The 16245-nt window shown below is 46.9% G+C and overlaps 1 protein-coding gene across 1 annotated transcript in view; it reads right to left on the bottom strand.

The window, feature by feature from the left end:
- ttn.2 (titin, tandem duplicate 2) overlaps positions 1 to 15951 on the bottom strand; it is a gene marked incomplete at its 5' end in the record, with an annotated part of 209766 nt that extends 193815 nt beyond the window's left edge. The window contains 24 exon segments of the mRNA XM_079224802.1: positions 1424 to 1690; positions 1773 to 2054; positions 2135 to 3831; positions 3949 to 4117; positions 4257 to 4421; positions 4511 to 4743; positions 4820 to 5061; positions 5512 to 5739; positions 5823 to 5971; positions 6076 to 6218; positions 6681 to 6878; positions 6959 to 7028; positions 7401 to 7659; positions 8337 to 8396; positions 8698 to 8925; positions 9988 to 10077; positions 10164 to 10532; positions 11717 to 11917; positions 11999 to 12074; positions 13188 to 13427; positions 13988 to 14042; positions 14237 to 14524; positions 15511 to 15714; positions 15861 to 15951. Of these exon segments, the coding sequence (XP_079080928.1) occupies positions 1424 to 1690; positions 1773 to 2054; positions 2135 to 3831; positions 3949 to 4117; positions 4257 to 4421; positions 4511 to 4743; positions 4820 to 5061; positions 5512 to 5739; positions 5823 to 5971; positions 6076 to 6218; positions 6681 to 6878; positions 6959 to 7028; positions 7401 to 7659; positions 8337 to 8396; positions 8698 to 8925; positions 9988 to 10077; positions 10164 to 10532; positions 11717 to 11917; positions 11999 to 12074; positions 13188 to 13427; positions 13988 to 14042; positions 14237 to 14524; positions 15511 to 15714; positions 15861 to 15951 (6004 nt within the window).
- Positions 15952 to 16245: the final 294 nt, after the last annotated feature.

The following is a 16245-nucleotide window of genomic DNA, read 5'->3' as shown; positions in this document are numbered from 1 at the left end:
CTCTGAACATCTCTATCTCTGAACATCTCTATCTCTGAACATCTCTATCTCTGAACATCTCTGAACATCTCTATCTCTGAACATCTCTATCTCTGAACATCTCTGAACATCTCTATCTCTGAACATCTCTGAACATCTCTATCTCTGAACATCTCTGAACATCTCTATCTCTGAACATCTCTATCTCTGAACATCTCTGAACATCTCTATCTCTGAACATCTCTGAACATCTCTATCTCTGAACATCTCTATCTCTGAACATCTCTGAATATCTCTATCTCTGAACATCTCTGAACATCTCTATCTCTGAACATCTCTGAATATCTCTATCTCTGAACATCTCTGAACATCTCTGAACATCTCTATCTCTGAACATCTCTATCTCTGAACATCTCTGAACATCTCTATCTCTGAACATCTCTGAACATCTCTATCTCTGAACATCTCTATCTCTGAACATCTCTGAATATCTCTATCTCTGAACATCTCTGAACATCTCTGCAGCAATCAAGACAAAAGTCACTTTTTAAGATTTGTGCTGTTCCATACAGGCCATCAGGCCATCATATTCTGTGGGCTGGGTTTGTATTGACATTTTATAAATGTTTTACTCAATTATTCATTAAACGTCATTTTCAGAGATGTTTAATAATTTGTATTAAAAAGCTTCATGCTGGAACTCGGATGATCAATAAATGGCTCAGCCGACACATTGCTAAAGCACCGTAACCCTTGTGAGAAGATAGGTGTGGTTTTACTGTTTTTTTAAAAGATCGTTGGATTTTATTAATTCTGCCAGCTCCTCAACATGACTAAGAGATTACAACGTTTCACTGAAACACTCATAAGTTCCCTTACGACTCAAAGTAACGTCCCTGTAAGCGTCCGGGTTGGAGGAGTCTAACCGTAACACCAGAGCATTGTCTGACCAGTGTCTGCATGGCAACGCAGGAGTTATTTAGTTTTTTTGGGGGGCGTTTCGAGGTCCTACGATCTCATTGGTCCTCAGATTCGTCTGAAAGCGTGTCAGATGACCCGTGGGGAAGGAGACGGTCATGTACATACCAGGTATGTCATGGTACAAAAAAGATTCAGCTCAAAGTCATCTTTCAATTTCTGAACTGAAAACGTTTTTTCGACTGAATATCCTTTATAACATGTCAATGCTTGTGTTTATTGTGATCATTCGATTTTGGGGAATCTTGCTCAGACTCTTGACTTTTGATCATATTTATGCTGAAAATAAGTGCAATCATGATTTCTCAGGGTCTGGTATTGGTATCAAGGTGTGTGAGCTGTAGAACACCGAGAGGCTCATCAGGTTAGGAACACTGAAAACAGCACTAAAAGAAAAACAAACTCATGTTCAGTGTGGACAAACACACTGCGCTCCACATACGTTATACTCTGGAAAGTCTCTTACGTTTCATCTTCAGTGAGGCGCTGGTCTTCAAGTCTCCACATACGAAGGTATACTTCCCCTGGTCTCCTTTCCTGACATCCCTGATGGACAGGGTCTGTCTTCCTCTGCGGGAGGACATGATGTATTTGCTGCTGGGCGACAGCTCCTTGTCTCCAAAGAACCAGCTGCCCTCGGCGTCCTCGCGAGACAGTTCAACCTCAAACTCTCCAGAGTAAGTCTCTGGCACCTCAAGGCTCTCCATGTGTTTGATGAGCTCCAGGGAAGCACCTGGGTAAGGAACCAGACCAAGAACCGTCATCCATCAATCCACCCAAACAAGACCAAAGGAAACTGTGGATGGAAGGCTTACCTTCGACATGGAGCCTGGCGCTCGTCTGGATGCTCTCGTCGTCTACGATCACGCACGAGTATTCGGCGTCATCCCTCATCTCAATCATCAGCACAGACAGGAAGTGGACCTTCCTGTCTGAGTGCATCCTGTATTTGTCTCCGGAGAAGATCTCCACGTTGTTTTTGAGCCATTTGACTTTGATGAAAGGTTCGTTGGTTTCACACTCGAAGGTCACAATGGTGTCCTTCTCATTTGCATTGGCATCACTGAGATCTTGGATGAAGCTGATCGCTGTCTTGGCTGCAAAGAGGAAACATGAAGTAAATCTTTGACATGAATTAGGACAATGAGAATTTGCTATGTAAAATGTCTTTCTTTACCTTGCACAAGCAGGAAGGCGTGGCTGGAGGCCTCCCCAGCGACATTCTGGGCTTTTACCATGATGCTAGCGGAGTCGTCTGCCGTCACGTCTCTGATCACCAGTTCACACACATTATCTTCAGGCCAGTACCAGTAAATACGGTCAGACTTCTCCACCTGAATGCCATTCTTGAACCACTGGCACTCGGGTTCTGGTCTGCCGACTACTCTGACGCGGAAATGAACCTCATCCAACGGAGTGACCGTCTTGCTTGTGATGCGTTCCAAGATCCTGGGTGCTTCCATGCTCGGGGAGAGCTGGAACCTCTCCGGTTTGATTGTGGGGATGGTGAGTGTGCCTTGTTCCTCCATCCTCTTCCTCTCAGCTTCTTCTTTCTCTCTCAGGCGATGAAGCAGATCGTCCTTCGTTTTCTTCAGCAGATCCTCGTAGGAGTCGTCCCTCTTGCGAGACTTGGACTCCATGGCAGAGATGGACTCGTAGAAACCTTCCTCGGTCCTGCGCTTGAACTTGCTCTTCAGCTCAAACGACTCCTCTGAGGTTTTCTCGTGAACAACTCTCTGTGTCTTACGCAGCTTCACAACCTCCCTGTCCTGCATGGACTCTCCGGGTTGGTCCACCTTCACAACATCGAATCCGATTCTGCCGGGGTCGTGTGAAGCCTCTGCGGCCTTCTGTTCTGGAGCCCGACGCAGCACGGTTCTAAAGTCCTCTTTCTGTTGGATCTCCAGCTTCACGGTGTGCTCAGCTGTGCCGAGAGGATTGTCTGCAACCAGCCTGACCTCTCCGGAGTCATAGGACTTGACGTCGACGATCTCCAAGTAGTAAATACCGTCGTAACGAAGCCTGTACCTCTTGCTCTTGCGGATCAGTTGTCCGTTGAGATACCAGTTGACCTTGGGTAGCGGATAGCCGGTCACTCTGCAGCGGAATCGTGCAATGTTGCCTTCCAGCACTCTGGCTGGATCAGGAAGGAGGACGATCTCAGGTTTGGTCTTTTCAAACTCGTCATCAGTGGTGACTCCGTAGGGTCCTCCCTCGTGAGCCATGCGTTCAATCTCATCCATTCTGTGCAATCCCTTCCTGCCTTCAGGAAGCTGCGACTCCTCAACCAGACCCTTCTCGTCCTTGACGATCAGGGTGGCCGAGGTTTGGTCGATTCCGTACTTGTTGGTGGCTCTGCAGGTGACGACGCCGCTGTCTCTGGCGTAAGCGGCTTCATAGTCAAGACTGCAGTAGCCGAATTCATTGACCATGCGCAACCTGTTGGCGGCTTCCAGGGGTTTTCCGTCGTGCAGCCACTCCACCACCATGCTGGGGTCACCAATAGGGGTCAGTCTGCACTCAAAGTGAGCTGGACCGAAACGCTTCATCCTGATGGAGGTCAGCTTCTTCTTGAACTGTGGTTTCTGCTGCTTCTCTTTGTCGTAAAGGTCGCCCTCCTCCCACTGGTCCTGACCATATCGCAGATGGAGGGGCTCCAACTCGGGAGGGGCGATCTCCTTGGCTTTGTAGGTTCCTTTGGTGATAATGAGCTTCCTCTCGGTGTGGGGAGCAGTGAAGTCCACCTCAACATTGACTCTGCAGCGAGTGGTGTCTCTGCCAGCCCGGTTGATGGCTGTCGCTGTGTACCAGGCGCTGTCTGAGCCAGAAGAAGATGGGATCTGGAATTTGGCCTCTCCTTTTGTTCCGTCAATCCTGGAATACATCATTTAGATATATTGATGAGCACAAACTACTTGTTCTACAAACCTGTGTCAAAGGATTAGGACATATATATAAAGATGTATATAAATGGATATTGGAGATACGTACTTGATTTGTGGGTGCTTGTGTGGGGTGATGATGTCACTGTTTTTCAGCCAGACGATGTCCGGCAGGGGGTTTCCAATGGCTTTGACAGCCAGTTCAACCAGAGTGCCCTGCTTTACAGTGATGTTCTTCAGCTTCTCAATGAACTGAGGGCGCGTCAGGCTTTCTCGAGCTGTGGATGTGAAATGCAATGCAGAGCAAGACATCATTTAATAACGGAATTCTTGCAGTTTGGTGAATGCACTCCAACGACTAGATAACATTCGTTGCAACGACGTTCTCAACAGATCATCTGTCTGACACAAATTTACCGTCAACTGTAAGAGTTACAGAGACTGAAGTCCGTCCAGCTCTGTTCTGAGCGATGACGGTCCACTCTCCAGAGTCTTGTGGCATGGCCGGGACGATGATCAGGGACTGGGTACCGTCCTCTTTGACCACTATCTTGTGGGTGTAGTCGTTGATCACTTGTTGTCCTGGGAGAAGGAGGATTAAATGGATTTGAGTGGCAGAAGCAACAGATATAGACACGTCTCCAGAGTTAGTTGAACCGTGTTTCTCTCACCATTATGGAACCAGTATGTGTCGGGCATCGGCCTGCCAACGACCTTCAGGTCGAATCTGGCAGTTTGCCCCTCGGAGCATTTAATTGAAGTAGGTTTCAGGACAAAAACAGGCTTGTAGAGTCTTTCCAGCTGAGCCTCGTCCGTCTCGTCAAGTCGGCGGGCCGGAGAACGTCCGGGAGAACGACTGGAAGAACGTCCAGGTGAGCGGCTCAGAGAGCGAGGAGATGTGGATCTGAGGAAGGAGCAGAGTCGTCAGCACGGAGGTCTAAAGGCAGTCGTTAAGCACCAGACTGAAATGCGATCCTCACCTGATCCTCTGCATCGCTGGCTGTGGTGTGTATCTCTGAGGTGTCACGACTCCGGACGGCTCCACGTAGAGCTTCCCAGAGCTGACGGCGTTTCCCTTCATGTTGGCGGCGAAGGCGGTGTACACGCCCTCATCCTCTGGGAGCACCACGGGCAGGCGGAGGCTGGCTCGGCCGTCCTGAAGAGCCTCCATCTGGTAACGGTCGCCAGGCCTGATGCGCTGTCCGTCTTTGAACCAAGCAATCTGGGAGAAGACAGAAGATCATTTTATCCACCAATAAAACTTCTCAATATCAGGTGTTTAAGCTTTCTCTGGTAAAACTATCTTAAGAAACTGCTGCATGCAAACATACAATTACACCGACATCTTTTAAAGGCTCGGCAACAGAAACAAAGTCAGTTAGCCTTCAAGTCAACTCTTTACTACTAGTATTCTGCTGCGTCAACGTTTACTTTACTTTTATGTGTACCGCTAAGATGAGCACTCTCACTCTGAGTTTAAACACAAGTTGTATACGTTTTTGGTCACACTATTTGATTCCATCAGATCAGCACAAACATGCAAACAAACAATAATAGACTCTTAAGCCCTATTAGACCTTTTCCCAGCTTTGCTCTGGACTGGAGAAAGCTACATTTTAGGATATCTTTGGACACGTATAAAGACACGTTGGTTAGATGTTCTCCTCGGTACCTTCGGCACTGGATTTCCAGCCATCTTGCAGTGGAACGTGACGCCCATTCCGTCCATGATTCTGTAGTTTTTGACTGGCGTGTTGAAGGCTGGCAGCACCGCCTCCTGCTCCGCGACGGTCAGCGTCAGCTCTCCGTCCTCGGTCACCAGCTGCATGTAGGAGATCATCATGATGCGGACCTCAACCTCCTGGATGATCCTCTCTTCAAATGATGAAATTAGAAGTTCCTGCAAAAAGAAGGTTTGTTTGAACGTTTGACCTCAAATATGAACCGAGACTTGTTTCTATCACAAAGGAAAGAAGAGGGTACCGTCTCTGAGACGAAGCTCATGGGGGTCGTCCCCCTCCTCTGCTCCAGCTCGTACTGACTCACGACCACGGACGGCTCCTGGACCACCGTCGTCGTCACTTCGGTTTTATAAGTCACGTCCTGTTGCTTCATGTAGGCGTCATATTCCTCTGTGAACAGAGACGCAGTCAGACTGAGACCCAACACCTCCTTCAATGCATTCCTAAAGAGAAGACGGCTTCTTCCAACAGAAACCAAAGGACGCCTTCGGTACCTTCCTCCAGCAGGCCGGCGGAGGCCGAAGCCTCTCCTTGTGGATTCTTCACAAAGACGGAGTATTCTCCGGCGTCGTCAGCAAACGTCATGGAGATCTCCAGTTTACATTCTCCGGTCTCCTTCTTGTAGATTACTTTGTATCTGACGGCAAAAAAACAAAACAAAAGTCATCTATTGTGATCCGTCGAGATGAAAATCAGAAAGAGGAAATATCTGATGGAAAACTATGAGACCATTCAGTCATTAGCATATGAATGAATGAGGCCACAGTGACCTTTGACCTCAATTCTAATCACTTCCTCTTTCAGTCCAGTTTGTGCCAAATTTGAAGAAATTCGCACTACATGCTACATTCATAAGTATTATAAATTGGTAAGTAATCAATGATATAAATAAATGAATAAAGAAATATGATTAGTTTATGTGCATATTATTTTATTTACAATTTTCTAAATATATTTCCATACTTCACCCACAATCATTAATCAGTAAAGTAACTAAATGTTTCCTTCTGAGGCGTAGTGGAGTAAAAGTACTAAATTCTCATTGAATGTAAATACTCCAGTTGTACCTACAGTGCCTACAGTCCTGCTGAGAGCGTACCTGTACCCGGTGGTGAGCGGGATGCCGCTCTTCTTCCAGATGACGTGAGGTCTGGGGTTTCCTCCGACCTGGCAGTCGAAGACGACGCCGCCTCCCTCCACCAGCTTCTGGGCGCTGGGCTTCCTGATGAAGAACGGAGCGGCGGCCTCTCCTGAACTCACCTCCACCACCGTCTGCTCCTTTGTCTCCATAACGACGCTGGAGGAAAGCAACAGCTCCGTCAGCAACACGTCTCATCAGATCACTGTGGTTCAACACACCAGACCTTTACGAGTCACCTCTTCTCCTGAGCGAATCCAGCTTCAGTGACAGTCGTCGTTTCCTCTCTGCTCTCAATCTCCTCCGACACTAAATAGAGAAAACAAGCTTTGAGAGGAAACAGCGACAGTTTGATGACTGATGCATCCATTTATATTCATCTGTAAAATCAATCTCTGTGAACCCAACATTCAGTGTTTCATCTGTTCAATAGGCACTAAACTATGACAAAGAGAGATGCAGGAACAGTGTCGTTAAACATCTCAATCTTCCTCTCGATGCTCGTTGGAGGAACATTGAAGCCAGTGAAGCTTTGTGTTGACAAACAAATGACTAAAAAAAGACCCAAACTACATGAAACCCTGAAATCAGTTAAAGGTGTCTCAGACTGAACAGAATAATTAAACTGTTTCTCTTGATTGACACCTTGCGTCCTAACGTTTAGTCCAAATGAAAGGCTACCTTTGACCAGCAGGTAGCAGGAGGTGCTGACGGTTCCCGCCTCGCTGGTGGCGGTGCAGGTGAAGCGTCCGCTGTCTTCGGCGAACGCCTCGCGGATCACCAGCCGGGCGAATCCGCTCATGTAGCTTATCTGGAAGTCGATGGAGCTCTCGATCTTGTAGTCCTCTCTGAACCACAGGATGCCAGGAACAGGGTGACCGCTGATCTGACACTCCAGGGTCACCGACTCGCCCTCCGTCACGTTTGTGTTCTTCAGGCCCTGCACGGAGAATCAGAGACGCCTTCAGATACGTTCTTACCCTTTCATATGTCCGCCTATGTCTTCTGAAGACTTCTTCCCCTTTCATACGTCGTCCTGTGTCTTCTTAAGACTTCCTACTATCTCATACGTCTTCTTAAGACTTCCTACCCTTTCATACGTCTTCTTAAGACTTCTTAAGCCTTTATATATCATCATCCAACAGACTCATCCAGCTCCGCTGTCACAAGGACTGATACAGGAGAACATCCCTGCCCACTGCTAATAGACCTTTAACTAAGTCACCTCTGGCCAGATCCTCCGTCAATTGACTCAACATCAACATCAATAGCCCTTGCACCGCTTTTGTGGTTTAGTTAGTTCACTGTACATACACATTGCATATACTTTGCATTTTTGCACTTTCTCTCTTTTTATTTTCTAAATTAATACACTCTGCTGTTTTGTTGTGTATATTGAGTTTTGTTGGATATAGTATTTTTCCTTCTTGATATTTGTTCTATGTAACTTGCTTGCTACTTTGACCATTGGGGATGAATAAAGTATACATCTATCTATCTACACACCTTCAGAATCCTTCAGAATGTCTTCAGTTCTACGAGATACCTTATTGCACCTCATGTATTTATGATAGTAATTACTTTTTATTTCGAAGGAAAGAAAAAGGAAGTACTCACAGCAATAAGGCTGGGAGGAACGACAGGCTCCTGAGCTCTGGTAGGAACTGCAGCCGCCTCCTGAAGAAACGAACACAACGACAGGAGTCAAAGTCAGAAAACAAGGAGTTTGTCAGAGGTGGAGTTCTGTGAGGATGGAGGAGTGAAGCGGTTAGAACAGATAAAACCCCGCACAGGGGAAAGAGAGATGGAGGTCAACGGGTGGAGACAGGAAGAGGATGAGGAGGATTCTTCGTGAGGCGGATGAAGGCAGCGTGTGATTGGCTGCCGCGTTATGGTGAAGAGAAAGGAACGCAGGTGACTGTCCACACAGGGTTAAATTAGGGAAAGTGAAGGAGGATGGAGAGGAAGTTGGACCAACCTGAGGCTCCCAGTCCTCAAACTCCTCCTCACTCACTGCATAAGCTCTGCCCGCCTGGGCCTCAAGCTGATGTCTGACGCCTCTGAACGGCGAGGGGAGGGGCGTCGCCTCCACCGCCACCGCCCTGCGAGACGGACTGGGAGACTTGACGGGCTTGATGATCTTTCTGGGAGCGGAGGAGGACAACTCTTTCTGCAGAGCAGCGATAGCAGAGCCGGCGATGGACACCTGACCGAGCCAACGAGAACAACATTAACCGTCTTCACCGGACAGAGTCCAGCTGAGGACCGCCACAGAGGTCAAGTCCTCCTGAACTACTTCCTCTCAGGAAACGGACCACCAGCACCATCAGACCGTGGCAACGGCTAAGAGGCGACTACCACGTCTGCTCAATGAAATTATGTATTATTATTTCTGCCTGTGGCATTGTGAAGCATTAACAGGAGAAAAGTCAGAAAACAGAAAAGGTTTTTGAGAAGAATTATTCTGTAGATTACTTTTCTGAGTTGGATGTAAATTATCTTATGATTTAAAAAAAGGTGAAATTGTTTCAGAAAGGATCTTTTTTTTGTTGTTGTTGTTGTAATACTCATTCTGGCCACAAGAGGCTGAAGCGCTGCTCTACCTCATGTTCTCAAGGGACTAAAAGTATTTATGGTTTTTTTCAAGAGATGAACACACAATAAATATATATATATATATATATATATATATATATTATATATATATATATATATATATATATATATATATATATATTATTATTATTATTATATATATATATATATATATATATATATATATATATATATATATATATATATATATATATATATATATATATATGAAATCATGAGGTCATGAATTCAAGAGATCATGAGAACAAGAGATCATGAAATCACAAGATCATTTTACAAGATCATTTGATTTATTTTATATATATATATATATATATATATACACATATATATATATATATATATACACAATAATATAATATATTGTGTTTAGAGTTCTTGGATGAATTAAAACTAACAAATTAATTAATTAATGAAGAAATTTAAAAAGATTATTCTGGTAAATCTGGTAAGTTCTTAAAAACTATTTCGATCAAAGTTAAAAGGACATTGAACAATAAATAAAATGGAGCAGAGTTTTTATGAAAACCCGCCTGATGATTCACTGGTTTCACCCTGAATGAGTATAATGTATAATGTGGTATTATTGGAGTGAATCACAGCACAGAACACGGTGGGTTAAAGGAGGATGCTGAGGCTGCTCCTCTCTTACCTCGGGGCTCGGTTCATGTTTTGGGACTGAAACTTTAGAAACTGTGAAATGTGGAGCAGGAGACGAGGTCGAAGGTTCTGCTCTCTGAATCTAAAGTGAGCAACAGAATCATGGAGCGGTTAAGAAAGGTCAGACTCTCATAGTCAGACATCATATCTGATAGTAAGTCCTCCGACCTGAGAGACCTGGACCCTGTGCTGCTCGGAGGCCACGGCGGTCACGGAGGCCACGGAGGTCACAGAGGCCACGGAGGCCACGGCGGTCACGGAGGCCACGGAGGTCACAGAGGCCACGGAGGCCACGGCGGTCACGGAGGCCACGGAGGTCACGGAGGTCATGGAGGCCACGGCGGCCAACGGCGGTTCGGCAGGAAGTGTTTTGAATGTAACAACGTGTTTCTCTTCCTGCTGCTTTATCTTCATCTCTGCGGCTTTCTCGTCTTCGGCGCCGCCGCCTTCCTCCTCCTGCACGGGCCGTCGGACGCGAGCGAGGTCCACGACGGCCACCACCAGGGCCACCGCCTCGGCTTTGACCCCGCCCTCAGCCTGAAGACACAAAGACCGGCACAGAGCTCAAGGCTCCACGAGAGGAGGTCTGGAGGGAGGCGCGCCACCAAAAGACTGGGAAAGGGTCGGTTCAGTGACGCCAAACAATCATCCATGAGGTGAAGAGACCATGAGGCCACGAGGTCATGAGGTCATGAAATCATGAGACCATGAGGCCATGAGGTCATGAAATCATGAGGCTAAGAGGTCATGAAATCATGAGACCATGAGACTAAGAGGTCATGAGACCATGAGGCCATGAGGTCATGAAATCATGAGACCATGAGGTCATGTAATCATGAGGCCATGAAATCATGAGACCATGAGGTCGTGAGACCATGAGATCATGAAATCATGAGACCATGAGGTCATGAAATCATGAGACCATGAGGTCATGAAATCATGAGGCTAAGAGGTCATGAAATCATGAGACCATGAGGTCATGAAATCATGAGGCTAAGAGGTCATGAAATCATGAGACCATGAGGCCGTGAGGCCATGAGGTCATGGAATCATGAGACCATGAGGCCATGAAATCATGAGACCATGAAATCATGAGACCATGAGGCTGTGAGGCCATGAGGTCATGGAATCATGAGATCATGAGGTCATGGAATCATGAGACCATGAGGTCATGAAATCATGAGGCCATGAAATCATGAGACCATGAAATCATGAGGTCGTGAGGCTATGAGGTCATGGAATCATGAGACCATGAGGTCATGAAATCATGAGACCATGAGGTCATGAAATCATGAGACCATGAGGCCATGAAATCATGAGGCCAAGAGAAGAGTTCATGAAATCAAGAGATCAAGAAATCATGAAATCAAGTGACCATGCAATCATGAGGCCAAGAGAAGAGTTCATGAAATCAAGAGCTCATGAAATCATCACAAGCCACCAAGAGATCATACAAATCAAGAGATCATGCAATCAAGAGATGATGACATCAACAGATCATGAAATCAAGAGGTCATGAAATCAAAAGGTCAAGAGGCCATGAGGTCAAGATGTGGTGTACTTGTACTGTGGTGTACTTGTACTGTCGTACAAGGAAACATCACTGATTCACGATTATTAAGCAGAATATTTGTAATGAACTCAAACACACTTTGTTTTTATGTATATATATATATATATATATATATACATATATATATACGTATCTCCATCCTGCTCACCTCTCTGGCGCCGCTGACCTGCTGCTCCCACTGCTTCTCCATGTGAAGCTGGGTGGCGCTGCTTACGCTGGTCACACTGGTCATACTGGTCTTACTGGTCTTACTGGCCATACCGGTCATACTCATCATACTGGCGTAACTGGCCTCGGACGTGTAGCCCCCCTGTTTCCATGGGGGCAGGACCTCGGCAGACGCAGCGAGCTGCAGGAGGAAGTGGGAGTGTCAGCGGAAGGGGGCGGGACTACGGAGGCCTCTACCTGAGCTGCTGGTGAGCGCTCTCACCTGCTTCCTGGTCATGATGGGAGACTTGACTGGTCTGATGGGGGACACGGACAGTCTGCTGGCGGGAGAGACGGGTCTGCAGAGGACACACAAGACACAAAGAGAACTTTCAGAGACACTAGAACCTGAATGATCCGCATCGGCACACATCCAGGATGTGGTTTTGTTACAGCAGCCTGCAGGTCCACAATGATCCAGACTTCTGAACCCAGTAAACCATCAAACTATTCTAAATGTTGTACTTTTACTTTGTTTTAGTACAGCAGAAGGAGAAGAACAAGGAGAATCAATGACGTTGACGGGTCTAGTCATTGAGGGTAAGGTAACCCTAACCCTAACCCTAACCCAAGGCCTCAACAGAGACCAGAACAACCTTCTGGACCCTCACCAGTCTGGATTCAAGGCCTCAACAGAGAACAGATCAACCTTCTGGACCCTCACCAGTCTGGATTCAAGGCCTCAACAGAAAACAGATCAACCTTCTGGACCCTCACCAGTCTGGATTCAAGGCCTCAACAGAAAACAGATCAACCTTCTGGACCCTCACCAGTCTGGATTCAAGGCCTCAACAGAGACTGCCCTCCTTGCTCTCTGAGCAGCTCCACACTGCTAGAGCAGCCTCTCTCTCCTCTGTCCTTATCCTTCTAGACATTCCTGCTGCCTTTGACACAGTGAACCACCAGATCCTCATCTCCTCCCTCAGGACCTTGGTATCACAGACTCGGCTCTCCCTCTTCTCATCCTACCTCAACGACCACCTACCGGATAACTTGGAGAGGATCTGTGTCTGAACCTTGTCCTCTCACTACTGGAGTCCCTCAAGGCTCTGTCCTGGGTCCTCTCCTCTTCTCTCTGGACACCAACTCTCTCAGCTGTCATTCGCTCGCATGGCTTCTCCTACCATAGCTATGCTGATGACACCCAACTTTCCTCTCGTTTCCCCAGTCGGAAACACAGGTAGCAGTGGATGTCCGCAGACCACCTGAAAATTAACCCTGACAAGACTGAACTACTTCTCCTTCCAGGAAAAGGCTCTCCCAGCCACGACCTCACTGTTAGCTTCAACAACTCAGTGTTGGCCCCAACCCCGACTGCCAGGAACCTCGGTGTGACACTCGACAGTCAACTCTCCCTGATTGCCAACATCATTGCAACAACACGTTCTTGTAGATTCAGGTCTGGCACCTACCTGACAGGTGTGGGCGTCGGCCCCTTCACATGGCGGACCGGTGAAGGAGACTGCTGCCGTCCTGCCGCCACCTTGGACACAGCGGAGGACGGGGACTTGGAGGCGGGCTTCGGGGGAACCCGGGGCGGGGTCTTGTGAGCCAGGTGCTGAGTCATCGCTCCTCCTTCCACATGCATCTCCATCGCGGCGGAGGCCTGGAAGCTGGACTCCACCTTCTGAAGGGGGGCGGACGGAGACTTTGTGATTAGATCTACAATATAATAACCGAGTTACTCTGCACTAAAGACGTGTTCTAGTTCTCTACTTCTAGTCCTGATGGTTCCGTTTCCAGAGAGGAGCAGGACTTCATATATTATATTTATATATATATATATTACAGATTCTTTATGGAGAACATAAAGAGAAACACGCGACCGGAGACACAAAACGCCCTGAAACTGCTTCCTGGTCGGAGGGTCGGAGTGAGCATCTGCACTTATAAAACAGCTGTGATGTTTGACAGGAAGCAGGAAGTAAACGTGAAGAGAGAGCAGATGCGTCTCACCCTCTGAACTCTGGTCTGGGACATCTGAGACATCTGGGACATCTGGGACGCAGAAATTTGGGACGCAGACATCTGGGACGCAGAAATCTGGGACGCAGAAATCTGGGACGCAGACATCTGGGACGCAGACATCTGGGACGCAGACATCTGGGACATCTGGGATGCAGACATCTGAGACATCTGGGACATCTGGGACATCTTGGACGCAGACATCTGGGACGCAGACATCTGGGACGGAAACATCTTGGACGCAGACATCTGGGTCGCGGACATGATAGTCTTGGTTTTCTTCATCGGCACGGCTTCTTCCCCTGAAGCACAAACACACGCCGGTTACAGAGTTCATAAACATTCTGACCTGTAGATTCCCAGGACTTTTCCAGGCCTGGAAAAAAACATTTTAAAATTCCAGGACTTTTTCAGGTTTTCTGTGACCGTAAGAACCCTGCGGTTAAAATGCATTTGAACGTCTCAACAGGATTCATCTTAAGCCTTCAACCCTCACCCTGAACCAGCAGCTCGCAGGTGGAGGTGGCCCGTCCGCTGCTGTTGGTGGCGGTCACAGAATACGTCCCAGAATCCTCTGGGAAGGCCTCGGCGATCAGCAGACCGTACAGGTCTCCCTCCTGGAGGAGCCCGAAGTCGGCCGAGCTCTGGATCTCAGCTCCCTCTCTGTAGAACTTCACGGCGGGCGTCGGGATGCCGGAGACTCGGACGTCCAGCTTCACCTGGCTGCCCTGTCTCACCGTGGAGCTCTGCAGTCTCTGGAGGAAGTTGGGAGGCGCCGTCTCGACTGCGGAGACAGAGGAAGAAACGTCTCGTCAGGCTGGTTTCACTACGACGTGTTTACTTCGTGAGGTCTCCAGATCCATGAATAAACATGATGAGACGCGAGACGTTGTAAAGATGGCGACCCAGAAGGAGGATAAAGAAGAACCCTCTTTCACGTATTAAAGCTGCTTCATCATCAACTATTTGTTTTAAACAGAGACATGTGATCTTCCTTCCTGGTTCAAGTTGTTAATCGCTTCATAAACTTCCTCTTAAGGAAAGTTATGCTGCAAATGCTGCATCTATATTGGTTTTACCGACTGATTAAGTAACAGGCCCGCCCCCCGCGGAGAGACAAACTTAGACCCAGACTGAAGTTTAACGTTGACTTATCTAAAGAGAGCAAAGATGAGATTATTCGTTTTAATAATAATAATTAATAATAATTTAATAATAGCATTATTATTATGTTGTTTTACGTCTCTTTGATGTTATTTTACGTCTCTTAGTTGTTGTTGTTTTTCCATCTCTTTGATGTAGTTCTACATCTCTTTGTGACTGTTTTACGTCTCTTTGATGTTATTTTACGTCTCTTAGTTGTTTTACATCTCTTTGATGTTGTTTTACATCTCTTTGTGACTGTTTTACATCTCTTTAATGTTGTTTTCCGTCTCTTTGATGTTGTTTTACATCTCTTTGTGACTGTTTTACATCTCTTTAATGTTGTTTTTCCATCTCTTTGATGTAGTTCTACATCTCTTTGTGACTGTTTTACATCTCTTTAATGTTGTTTTTCCATCTCTTTGATGTAGTTCTACATCTCTTTGTGACTGTTTTACGTCTCTTTGATGTTACTTTACGTCTCTTAGTTGTTTTACATCTCTTTGATGTTGTTTTCCGTCTCTTTGATGTTGTTTTACATCTCTTTGTGACTGTTTTACATCTCTTTGTGGTTATTGTATGACTCTCTGATGTTATTTGTCTCTGAGGTTGTTTTGTGCGTCTCACCTGTAACAAGGAGTTCGGCGGTGCTCGTGGCTTGTCCAGCTCCGTTGGTGGCTCTGACAGAAAACCTCCCACTGTGTGCGGCGGTCACCGCAGGGATGCTCAGGACAGCGCGGCCATCGCTGAACGAGATCTGAATGCCGGGCAAAGCGGCGGCGGAAAGAACCTGGCCATCGCGGAACCAGCTCACCTCAGGAACTGGAGAACCTGCAGAGGAGAGAGGAACCGCCGCTCGTGTCAGAGAACCCGATGGTTTGAGTCCAGTACAGACCGGGCCAGGTGGCTGGAGACCCATGAGCAACAATGACTGTAACACAACGAGCCGTCTCTTCTGAACAGCTCAGTTTCCTTACCACTAACTTGAGCCTGGAACGTCGCAGCACTACCCTCTAGTGCCACGACGCTCTGCAGCGGCTGCGTGAACGTCGGCGCCTGTGTCGACATGTTGGTCGGCACCCTGCAGGTAAACAAACAAACAAACAGTCAGAACAAAACAACAACATAGAATAGCTGCTCTCCTTCATTTGAACCTCTGCTGGTTCACAACCTTTTATATGTAATGAAATATTAATAATAATATGACTTATATCATTACGTGCGTGAAAGAACAAACAATGATCATCTGTGTTGTAGTAACCAGCAACAAACACTAGGGGAGCCACCACACTACACACTGTTGAGTACACTCTGTTGGCTGCACACTGCAGCATGCTGGGAAATAACAAATATATATTTGTA

This window comes from Taurulus bubalis (genome assembly GCF_910589615.1).
Source record: "Taurulus bubalis genome assembly, chromosome: 1".
NCBI classification, from domain to species: domain Eukaryota; kingdom Metazoa; phylum Chordata; class Actinopteri; order Perciformes; family Cottidae; genus Taurulus; species Taurulus bubalis.
This window is presented reverse-complemented; position numbering and strand designations above follow the sequence as displayed.